General features: G+C 36.2%; 1 protein-coding gene across 4 annotated transcripts in view; it reads left to right on the top strand.

The window, feature by feature from the left end:
- Positions 1–12,835, top strand: part of SYNE2 (spectrin repeat containing nuclear envelope protein 2) — a 315,690-nt gene that overhangs the window by 157,156 nt on the left and 145,699 nt on the right. For all 4 annotated transcript variants that reach the window (XM_043921131.1, XM_043921132.1, XM_043921130.1 and 1 more), the window contains exons 46-48: positions 7,674–7,829; positions 8,682–8,947; positions 9,591–11,697. In XM_043921131.1, coding sequence (XP_043777066.1) covers positions 7,674–7,829; positions 8,682–8,947; positions 9,591–11,697 — 2,529 coding nt within the window. The remainder of the gene's footprint in view (positions 1–7,673; positions 7,830–8,681; positions 8,948–9,590; positions 11,698–12,835) is intronic.

Genomic DNA, 12,835 nt, shown 5'->3' with positions numbered 1-12,835 from the left:
GCTGGCGAGCTCCAACTACTGAGCCTGAATGCTGTGGCTATTGAAGCCCTCATGCCCTAGAGCCTGTGCTCCACAACAAGAGAAGGCTCTGCAATGAGAAGCCCACCCACCGCAAGAGAGAGGAACCACCCCTGCTTCCACAACAAAGACCCAGTGCAGCCAAAAAAAAGAAGAAATGCATGGAGGACTAGAGGAGCCAGATAGCATTTCCTAAAATGTGAAACAAGGTCAAATGCCAATGGAACATGTCTCTGACATGAAATCCCACAAACTGTGTTGGATTGAGCTAACAAAGTGTGTGTTAAAAGCTTAGGGCCCTGTGATGAGCCTGTTGAAGGAACTTCAACAGCCTGTAAAAGGAACTTTCGTTATGGTATTTAAAGAGCTGTAAATAAGTAAAAGAGGAAAAATACTTGAGTACTTTTCTATCCTAATACATGACATTGATAAGTAGATTTGCTTAATAACTTTAAGTTCAGCTTCTCAGACCCATGTTGGCTGTGAACTCCCCAAATTCAGTAGAATATATTCAAAACTAAAGATCACAACTCAATAATAAAAATTTTTGTTTATTAAGCTTTTACTTACTCTTGGGTGACAAGCTATTGATAATTTATGCTACTTCATTAGAATGCTTCTTTTTTTAAAAGCAGATGGAAGGAACTTAAGTCTTCAAATAATTTTCACAAGCCTGTACTAGAGGAAGTTAGTTTTAGTTTCTAATAACACTTTTAACACCTTTTCCCCCCTCTATTGTAAACATGAATCTTTTTTTTTTTTTAATATGGAAAGGCATTTTATTTCAAATATAGCAGTGTGTACATGTCAATCCCAAACTCCCAGTCTATCCCTACCCCCAATCCTGTCCACCTGGTAACCATAAGTTCATTCTCTAAGTCTATGAGTCTATTTCTGTTCTGTAAATAAGTTCATTTGTTTCATTTTATTTTAGAGTCCACATATACATGATATATGGTTTTATCTTTCTGTCTAGTTACTTTCTTTTGTATAACAGTCTCCACGTCTATCTATGATGCTGCAAATAGCATTATTTCATTTTTTTAAAAAATTTATTTTAATTGGAGGGTAATTACTTTACAATATTGTAGTGGTTTTGCCATACATTGACATGAATCAGCCATGGGTGTACATGTGTTCCCCATCCTGAACCCCCCTCCCACCTCCCTCCCGATCCCATCCCTCTGGGTCATCCCAGTGCACCAGCCCTGAGCACCCTGTCTCATGCATCGAACCTGGACTGGCGATCCGTTTCACATATGATAACATACATGCTTCAATACTATTCTCTCAAATCATCCCACCCTTGCCTTCTCCCACAGAGTCCAAAAGTCTGTTCTTTACATCTGTGTCTCTTGTTGTCTCGCATATAGGGTCATTGTTACCATCTTTCTAAATTCTGTATATATGCGTTAGTATACTGTATTGGTGTTTTTCTTTCTGACTTACTTCACTCTGTATAATAGGCTCCAATTTCATCCACCTCATTAGAACTGATTCAAATGTATTCTTTTTAATGGCTGAGTAATATCCATTGTGTCTATGTACCACAGCTTTCTTTTCCATTCATCTGCTGATGGACATCTAGGTTGCTTCCATGTCCTGGCTGTTGTAAACAGTGCTGCGATGAGCATTGGGATACACGTGTCTCTTTCAGATCTGGTTTCCTCAGTGTGTATGCCCAGCAGTGGGATTGCTGGGTCATATGGCAGTTCTATTTCCAGTTTGTTAAGGAATCTCCACAGTGTTCTCCATAGTGGCTGTACTAGTTTGCATTCCTACCAACAGTGTAAGAGGGTTCCCTTTTCTCCACACCCTCTCCAGCATTTATTGTTCATAGACTTTTGGATAGCAGCCATTCTGACTGGTGTGAAATGATACCTCATTGTGGTTTTGATTTGCATTTCTCTGATGATGAGTGATGTTGAGCATCTTTTCATGTGTTTGTTAGCCATCTGTATGTCTTCTTTGGGGAAATGTCTGTTTAGTTCTCTGGCCCATTTTTTGATTGGGTCATTTATTTTTCTGGAATTGAGCTGCAGGATTTGCTTGTATATTTTTGAGATTAATTCTTTGTCAATTGCTTCATTTGCTATTATTTTCTCCCATTCTGAAGGCTGTCTTTTCACCTTGCTTATAGTTTCCTTCGTTGTGCAAAAGCTTTTAAGTTTAATTAGGTCCCATTTGTTTATATTTGCTTTTATTTCCATTACTCTGGGAGGTGGGTCATAGAGGATCCTGCTGTGGTTTATGTCGGAGAGTGTTTTACCTGTTTTCCTCTAGAAGTTTTATAGTTTCTGGCCTTAAGTTTAGATCTTTAATCCATTTTGAGTTTATTTTTGTGCCTAGTGTTATAAAGTGTTCTAGTTTCATTCTTTTAACGGTTGGGTACATTAAAAGATGCTTGCTCCTTGGAAGAAAAGCTATGACCAACCTAGGCCACATATTAAAAAGCAGAGACATTCCTTTGCTGACAAAGGTCTGTCTAGTCAAAGCTATGGTTTTTCCAGCAGTCATGTATGGATGTGAGAGTTGGACCACAAAGAAAGCTGAGTGCTGAAGAATTGATGCTTTTGAACTGTGGTGTTGGAGAAGATTCTTGAGAGTCCCTTGGACAGCACAGAGATCAAACCAGTCAATCCTAAAGGAAATCAGTCCTGAATATTCATTAGAAGGATTGAGACTGAATCTGAATTTCCAATGGCCACCTGATGTGAAGAACTGACTCATTGGAAAAGACCCTGATGCTGGAAAAGATTGAAGGCAGGAAGAGAAGGGGATGACAGAAGATGAGATGTTTAGATGGCATCACTGACTAGATGGACATGAGTTTGAGCAAACTCCGGGAGTTGGTGATTGACAGGGAAGCCTGGCGTGCTTCACTCTATGGGATCGCAAAGAATCGAACACAACTGAGCAACTGAACTGAATATTCCGTTGTATATATGTAACACCTCTTTTTTTAAAAAAAAATTTATTGGAACCTTTGGCCACCTGATGTGAAGAGCCAGTTCTTTGGGAAAGACCCTGATATTGGGAAAGACTGAAGGCAAAAGAAAAAGGGGGTGACAGAGAATGAGATGGTTAGATAACGTCACCGTGTCAGTGGACATGAATTTGAGCAAACTCCAGGAGAGAGTGGAGGACAGAGGAGCCTGATGTGCTGTAGTCCGTGGGGTCGTAGAGAGTTGGACACAGCTTAGTGACAGAACAGCAAATCTTAATTTTGTAATACTTTCTTACTTAGCCCCGGTAAAGACATGTGGGCTTCCTTATAACTCAGTTGGTAAAGAATCCGCCTGCAGTGCAAGAGACACTGGTTCAATTCTGGGTCAGGAAGATCCGCTGGAGAAGGGATAGGCTACACACTCCAGTATTCTTAGGCTTCCCTTGTGGCTCAGCTGGTAAAGAATCTGCCTGCAATGTGGGAGACCTGGGTTCGATCCCTGGGTTGGGAAGATCCCCTGGAGAAGGGAAAGACTACGCACTCCAGTATTCTGGCCTGGAGAATTCCATGGGCTGTATAGTCCATGGAGTTGCAAAGAATCAGACATGACTGACTGAATTTCACTCCCTCACTCACTCAAGAGATATTTAGATCCAGACCTTTGGCTGACTTTTTCTTTAATATCAAAAATGTTAATGCAGGCTTAGAGGCACAAGAAGTTACAAAATGCAGTCTGAAGGGTGTGGGTGCTTATGATCCAAGATCATACTGGATATTTTTATGGAGGTGAATTTCTAAAATTTTTTAAATATGAAAATACAAAACTGCCTTCCATCTCCCCCTTCCTATATAACTTAAGTGGGGTTACAAATTAGGATATGATAAAAAGTGAAGTCTGAGTAATCTCTTAGGATTCTAGGTGTCCATAAAAGGAAATGGTAAAAAGGAAATACAGGGTAGCTGATACATTTTTCTCTTTTTATTTTTCTAAAAACTCATAAAGCAACATTATAGCTTAACCCATATTGCATGATCTTTCTTGTCCCTTCCTTCCCAAATGTCAACCTTCATGGCATAATTGCTCCTAAAAAAAAAAACAAAAAAAAACACCTTTTGTCTATGATTGCTACTTGAATTTCTTTGTCATTGGCCATAATGGTCAGTCAGTATGTCTGAATCATTTTTTGTTCATTTTAACATTTTCTGAGTGTTTATCATTTCAATATTTAAATGAACATGGATGATCACAGACATAAAACATGCAAGGCATTCACCTGTAGCTGAGTGACCAGAGACTCAGGGAAGTCAGTACTAGAATGAAGAGGAAGAAAGAGAGTTCATTCCTGGGGTAAATGATGTTTATTTCTGGTGTTGGTTATCCTAGTAAGTCAGTAGAAAAATTTTTGTCTTGGAACATGGAGTTAGGTCATGTGTCAACTCTGTTTTCCAAGTATATTACTTTGCTTTCTGGCCACTATGCAAATCTTGGTTCTTACACTAGAGGTATTATTCTCAATCCAAGATTTATTTCTTTACAGGAGTAACTTACATAGTATAAATGGTATTAATATCCAGGAGCAGCATGCATTTGAGGACATTCTTCAAAGTCCTAAAATATTAGGCTAAGGAACCTTAGAAAATTTCTATCCTAACCCTGTGTTTCAGGTTAGGGAATTAACATCAGAAGATGTTAATCAGCCAAGTTCTTATTCTAGAAGAGCTGGGATTAGAACCAGGCTTGTCTTTACCCAGCTTGATGTTTGGCAGTCTATCCCCCAATTTTATCAGATGTGTTACGTGGGCTGTTAATTGAGGTTTAATATGCTGTCTGGCTCCAGTGGACCCTTTATTGAGTTCTTGTGCATGTGTTCAAACCTTCTTTACTCTCCTTCAGCCCAGCTGAGTCCTGTTCCTGTCATTCCTAGCAGATCTCTGGTCCATAACTGCTAGATTGATTGGTCCTCAATTCTTTCCACTTTATAAACCACTGATGGTTAATCTTGACAATCAAAGACTAAATGAAATTCTTTTATTTTTTTCTAATGTGAATTCATCTATATATCCATTCAGGAGTTGGCAATGAGGGTTCAATGGTAAATGAAAATGGATATGGTCTCTCTTCTCATAGAGCTTCTGGTCTACAGGAGGTGACATACATTAACCAACTAATTATCTGATGAGAGTCTAATTACAGGAACTAAAGGAAGGAACATGTTTCCATTATAATCTACAGTAAAGGAGTCTGACTTGAACTGTTGTCAGAGAGAGCTCCTCTAAGGAAATAATACTTAAACTGAAATCAGCAGGGGTGGATTAAGGAGTAATTTCAGTTGTAGGAAAACAGCCCAAAGAAACTCACATATATTCAAGGAGACCTAAAACAAGGGTGTTTATCACCACAATATCTAAAATAGGAAAAATTGGAAGCATGATAATATCCATAGTAGCCTGACAGACATACGTGTTCATTTAGACAGCAGAACTGAATAAAACCTCAAATGACTGAGTGAGATTTATATCTGACACCATGATAAACCTCAAATCATATTACTGAATGAAGAAAATAAGTTATAAAATAATACATATGTGATTCCAATTTTATGAGTTAAAAATACATAAAATAATACTGTATGAATATTAACATATGTAGTCAAAGTATAAAGACAAATGTGTGTGTATTTTAGAATAGTGGTTAGTTCTAGGGAAGAATAGATGAAAAAGAAGTGAGGGTTGGACTTTAAATTGTATTTTTAATATGGAAAATTATATATCAGTTATGTCCCTGTCATGGGTAATGAGTAACCATGATATTGTATTCTTTTAAATATATTTGAAACATCTTATTGTTTAAAATAAGATGTTTCAAATGAGCCTGCAAAATCAGAATAGAGCTAAAGATGAGGAGTAAAGGATGGCTGGTTACAAAAGAATCTTTCCAGGAGCCAATCAGGGCAGGTGTCTGTGTTCTAATGTCTGGGGTGTGCACAAAGGAATGTTACTTTTTAAATTTAACATGTTCGTTTGAGGGATTCTGTTGGATTTTCTGCCAAAGTGGAAACATGGCTTTTGGATTTGGTAAACAAATGGTGTTTTGGGGTGATTTCAGGTTTTTTAGTATGCTGTCTCTGACCACTGAAGGCTGAGTACAAATAGCAGGTTATAAATGTGGCTAGTCAAGTGACTGGTCCATCAGGTAAGAGAGACCAGGGCTCTGAATTCCTAATAAATTATTGATAAGGAGTGACGGTTTCCTGGGTTTAATGTCTATGCCTTTAGCTCAGGAGCGCTTGCCCTGCAGGTGGATTTGTTGGGGTACTAAGTAACAGTAGCCATCAGGTGACCAAGAGGCAGGCTTCACCCTCACAGGACTTCAGTTTATGTACAGAAATCTGTGATGTGGCACCAACGCCCCCTTTTCTCACAGCCTTCCTGGATCTCCCTCCCTGCCCCCCATCCCATGCAGAGATCCTGCCTTCCATGGAGATTCACCATAGTTCTCATGAATAAATTGTTAGAAATGGAGGAAATTGGCAAAATTGGCAATTGGCAAAAATTGGCAAAAATCACAATTATTTACAGCCTTGGAGAAGTGTCCTGTGCTAAGTGCCAAGCAGATACTTCAAAACCAGTAAACTGGTCAACTGAATTTTCTTACCAATCAGAATTGGTGAAGCTCCAGACAGTATCTGTTTTATTTAAATAAACCCTGATTTTAGAATAGTTTCACACTGACAGAAAACTTGCAAAGATAGTACAGATAGTTCTCATTTATCCCTTCCCCAGTTTTTCCCATTGTTAACATCTTAACATTACTATCTAGACTGTATTTTTAAGACAATTTTTAACCATTTCTGCCTTGTTTGGAGATGTGGATATATTTTATTCACAGACTTGGCACAGACTGGATTTTTACTGACCTGAAAGTATATGGCAAAATTGAATGATATTTCACTTATAAAGTAACCTGAAAATGAAATCGACTACCTTATCAAAATAATGTGAAATATTTTAAAATTACTGCTGTGGTACCTGGTATATGTAAGTGCTCAACAAATGTTTGTTGAAAAAAATTAATAAATGAGTTGAAATGCCATCTCTGTATATCCTATTGAGAACCTCAAGTTCTTAGAGCTTTCACAAAAGATCAAATTACCCTCTATATAACCTGTTCTGCCATACCCAGAATTGGAATTCTTACTCTTACTTGGTTTAAGGCATGACAATTTTAATGCATGAAATTTTGGCATTTCTTGCATCTCTCCACTTACTGTTTTAAACTACCAGTGGGTACCACTGAATGCCTATTTATTAATTAATTTATTAATTAATTATTAATGCCTAACTATTAAACCAACCCTCTGCATCATGGTGAATACTAAGTATGAGTTTTGGAACTTTTGTTTTTTGTTATCTGTTTTCTTTCTTTAAGACTGTAGCTATTCCTCGGTATATAATCGAGAAATGCTAGATCCTATACTATCTTGTAAAAAAAAGTTTCATTTTTCGTGGTATTAAATATCACATGGAAAATACTAAATTTTGTCATTAAATATTGCATGGAAAAATCCACTTTGGTCATGGCAAAAATATACTTTTGAAAAGTCTTTAATGTGAGTAAATAGAAGAAACGAATTTTTTCATCAAGAAAAATAAAAATTATTCATTTGGAAGTTAGACTATTTAGCAATTAATCTTTTTATGTTTTCAGAATTCAGCTTTGGAAATGATTTTGTCAAGACAACTTTCTCTTGATGTTCAAGAAAGCATGAAAAACACTGAAGATGAGCAGAAAGTCAATGAGCTGCAAAATCAACCTTTAGAATTAGATGTTATGTTAAGAAATGAACAATTAAAAGAGATAGAGGTATGGAAACAAGAAAAACATTGACAACATGATTGCATCATTTATCTAGTGCAATACAATATATTTTAATTACCAAAAACTTGCTTGCACAGAATGAAAAGTCTTATTTAACCTTTGCCTGATGATCAATTTGGTAACTATATAATTATGTACTAATCAGTAAGTTGTATAAATCTTTCCATTTAAAAAGATAAGAGTTTAATGAACATTAGTCTTTCTCTTTCACAAAGTTCCTAAAAACTTATTTATTCAGTGATAAAATTTGGAGATTCTGGCTTGTCATTATTCCTTTTCTTAGTCATATCTATTTTTCTGCGTTTGACAAATTCCTTTTGTTTTTCCTAATTATCAGCGTTATGGGGTACTCCTTCTTCATTTTTGAGGCTGTGTTTACGTAACTGTGTTTATGTATTTATGTACTTATAGCCATGGAAAGGCATCTAAAAATCCAGTACATGATCATGTTTTGAAAAATAATCCTTACAATTTTAGCCAAGTTTACGTAATAGTAAACATATATCTAAAAGAGGAAAAAGAGATGATGCATGTAAATAATAAAAGCAAGATAAATCTTCTTTAGACATTGTAGAACCTTTGAACACAATAGGGTGACCAGATTGCTATTAGATGTTAGACCAATGATGAATGTTAGTTTAGATTTTAACATGACTCCAGTGGTGGGGGGAATCTTTTAAATGTCAGGACCTTAGTTTCTCTGGGTGCAAATGAAATATTTAAAAATCTTCTTGGAATGGAATGTGTTACTGGAAGGAAAGAGCAAGGGGGAAAATAAATGAATTAATCAGTGAATTAGTAAGTGAATATTTATTTATTTCCTTTACTTGTTTTCAGGAATTATGTACCCAGTTGGAAGGAAAGAAAGCAGCCATTGAACCTCTAGAACAAAGTGAATATCTCAACAAAACAGAAACAAGTGCCTTGGTTCTCCACGATGAAAGTTATTCAGTGAAGCACTTGGATAATCTGCTTCAGGCACTTATTACTTTGAAGAAAAAGAAAGAAAGTCAATACTGTCTCCTTAAAGATTTTCAGGGACATCTCATGGCAGCTGAATCCTTGATGAAATCCTTGTTGACAGAAAAGGAAAGTCTAAAAGTGTAAGTATAAGAATTTAGGACATGCATTCTTTTTTTCAACCATAGGCTTTATTTCTTTGGACAGGCCTGGGGTGTTAAGATATTGTTAAAGAATATTATGATTTTAATACTATAGTATAGAAATTAATTTCATATGGAAACCATTAAAGAAAATTCTTTAATGGTTTTCTTATTTTAAAGAAACATTTATATATTCTGGGTATGTATTTTAAATATAGCTTCTCCTTAAAAAAAAAAAATTTTAGCCTGGTAGCTATGCCTTCTTGATCAGTGTCATTATTGTTGGTAAGATGATAACAAAGGAATTGTATATTGTCATTTTCCTTAGTCCTAACTTTGCACAAGTACTTTGCAGATTATAGAGGACTTTTGTGTACATTGTTCCCTTCGCTTTTTACTCCTTTCCTGTGGTTCTGCATTTTTATGGTACTCATTTTATAGATGAGCTTTCTACATCGTCACACATTAATTGAGAGCCACAGTAAACAAGATTCTGATTTTTGTTTTAAGGAAAGAGTGTTCTTACAGACAATCTAATCTTCTCTTTCATGAATTCAGAACAGAATTAATTTCTTTTAATGACAGCTAACTTCATGTTGAGGTAGTAAATATTAATAAGCTTCACTTTTTCTTCTTTTGCTAGGGGACTCCTGGACAGTGCAACCTATATGGACAAAATTAAAAATTTTCTGGCATCAATAGAAAAAGAGAAAGATTCTTTAAGCAAGATGAAAATCAAATGGGAAAATTTATCAAACTGTCTGACTGACATGGATAAGAAGCTATTGGAAAGCCAGATCAAGCTACTTGAACATGGTTGGGAGCAAGTGGAACAACTGGTTCAGAAGAAGTATTCTCAACAAGCAGTGGGACACGAAGAGTTTATGTTTCTCATGAGTAAGATTCAAGACCTTGAAACGTCCCTGCAGCAGCAGCAGCAGCAGCATCTGCAGTTAAGGCTGAACTCTCCAGAAGCCCAGGAAGGGAATCTAAGCATGGTTGCTTTGGCCACTGAACTCCATACTATAAAGCATAGGTTTTCTATGCTCAAGGGGCAAGCTGAACTTCAGATGAAGAGGATTTGGGGAGAAAAAGAAAGGAAGATTTTAGAAGATGCAATAAGTAATTTGCAGAAGCAATTGGAAGCATTGGAACCATTAAACATGGAGGTGGAAAATCAGATCAAGAAGTGTGAAACCAGATACAAAATAAAAGAGGCTATCTTATGGGTCAAGAATCTGTTAGGTGAACTCACTCCTCCCATTTCCCTTCTCCCAGATGACATTCTTTCACAGATCAGAAAATGCAAGGTGGTGCACGATGGCATTCTAGATAAGCAGCAGGTTGTGGAGTCCTTGGTTGAAGAGGTCAAAGATAATATTCCTCACCTCACAGAATATGAAAGCAATGATTTAAATAACCTCCTTCAGGACTTACAGAATCAATACCAAATGCTGGTTTTAAAATCAACCCAAAGATCACAGCAATTAGAACATAAATTGGAAGAAAGAAGCAAATTTGTTGCCATAATAGGAAAGGTTCAACTTTCTCTTCAAGGAAATGAAACACTGATAATCCCCAAGACAGAAACAACCTCCACAGAAGCTGAACTAGAACAACTGTATGTTGCTTTGACCACTTCTCAGAAAGAACTGCAGGAAATTAAGAGTGTAATCTCGACACATCTTCAGGAACAAACAAACATGTCTAAGGATCTAAGTGTATTTGAAAGATTATTTCTAGATGATCGACTGAAAAATCTTAAGACTAGAGCCAACAGAACTCAAAGATTCATTCAAAATAAATGTAATGAAGTAGAACACAAGATAAATTTTTACAGAGAATTTCATGAAAAAGTATCTGCACTTCAGAAGGAGTTTGACCATATACAGCACAATGAACTTCTACTAAATCCAGAAGTAAATCCAGATGTTAAAGAGGAGTTGTATCGTCTTAAAAACCAAATCACTGGCGTTCAATCTAGTATCCTACAAGTCCTGAAACTCAAAGAAGTGTTTGACTGTATAGAACTAAACTGGGATTGGACCCAACTTGATCAAATACAAACCCAAGTTCTTGAAAAAGAACGAGAACTTGAAGGAAAAATTAAGCAGTTGAACACGTTTGTGGCAGAATACGACAAATATCAAGCATCTCTAGCTAAACTGAAGGCTTTGGATTTACAAATTAAGAAAAGGGCTGAACTAGTACTAACAATGCCTAGCACTCCACCAGAAAGCAGTCTGCTCAATGCTCAAATTTTGAATCAGAGAATTGGGAAAGCCATGAGCTTGTATCATGAGATTATCAAGAAATTAAGTGAAAATAAAGACTTTGATGACTTATTCAAAGAGAGAGAATTACAACAACTAAAGCTGTATGCAGAAGAAAATAATAAATTGCGCCAGGTTCTCCAACAAAAAGTGGCCCTGCAATCCCAACTGAAAGAAATGGATGAAAAGGATTTTCAGGACAAACTAGAAAATTCCTTACATGTTTTAAATCAGATAAAATCTCAGTTACAACAGCCATTACTTATAAATTTGCAAATTGAATATATTCAAAATGAAAAAGATAATTGTGAAGTGTTTCAGGAACAAGTTCAGGCAGAAATGGATAGCATTAAAGCTGTGACTGTTATTGAGAAGCAAAGTGAAGAAAATTCTTCTGAAGCTAGTAATGTGGAGGCAAGATTAAATGACATTGAAGATCTTTACATGCAACTTAATGCAAGCATTGATTCCCGCACTGTAAGTTTTTTAATTAGGCAGTTAATATATTTGTTTTAGTTTCATGTTTTTAAAACATAAAAACCTGATTTTATGTTTTACTTTAGTTAATATCTACATTTCTCAAGAAGTAACAGGTTCTTATGGCTGATCCACATTGATGTTTGATAGAAACCAACATGATACTGTAAAGCAATTATCCTTCAATTAAAAATAAGCACATTTAGAAACAGAAGTTACAGGTTCTATAAGAACATTCTACACAGGAGAATAGTCATTTTAAAGAACTTCAAAGGGCCAGTTTATAGCCCCAACTCATTCCACATTAAAATATAGTGCTTATAGTGAAAAAAGATGTTTGACACAGTTAGTTCTATGTGCCTTGTAGACTCTGTTGGGCTCAGAACCAAAAAGTTTGGGTTTTGGTTTGGTTTTGTGTTTGTTTATTTTTTTTTTTTTTTAGAAATAGCAGAATGTAGTGGAATAAATATGGTGTAAAGAACACAAAACAATAACTCCACATTTCTTTAGCACTTACCATGTCTTGGAAGTACACTGAACACTTTAATCCTCACAACAACTCTGTGAGGTGGGTGCTAATATTAGCCTCATTTTAAAACAAGGAAATGGAAGTTCAGAAAGTACCATTTTCTCAAGGTCTTTCAGTAGTAACAGAACCAGGATTCATGTTGAGATCTGTCTGCTTTTAGAGAGTGGTCATCAAATTAAGGCTCTTTGGTCAGTCTGCCTACAGCTTCTGATTTTATAAATAAAGTCTTACTGGAACACAGCCATGCCCATTCACTTTATGGCTTGTTATGGCTGCTCACCCGCTACAACATCTGGGTTGAGTAGTTGTAACAGTCTATATGTCCTGCAAAACCTGAAATATTTAGTCTGACCCTTTACAGGAAAAGTTTGCTGATGCCTATTGAAGAGCGACTGCAACAAACTCCCTCCTTTCCTGTAGTGAAAGGGTAGATATCTTAGGCATCTGTTAAACACACCGTGCTTAACGGAACTCCTTGCACTGTGTTTTCTGAATTGTCACAGCAAACGTACAGAATGGGGACGATAACTCCCTTCTTTAATTCAAAGAGTTATTAGATAATATAATTGAACTATTTTGCTAGGTATAAATGCTATAGACATATAAAGT

Source organism: Cervus elaphus, chromosome 12, assembly GCF_910594005.1.
Source record: "Cervus elaphus chromosome 12, mCerEla1.1, whole genome shotgun sequence".
Taxonomy (NCBI): Eukaryota; Metazoa; Chordata; class Mammalia; order Artiodactyla; family Cervidae; genus Cervus; species Cervus elaphus.
The sequence above is the reverse complement of the archived record's forward strand: the minus strand, read 5'-3'. Positions and strand labels throughout refer to the sequence as shown.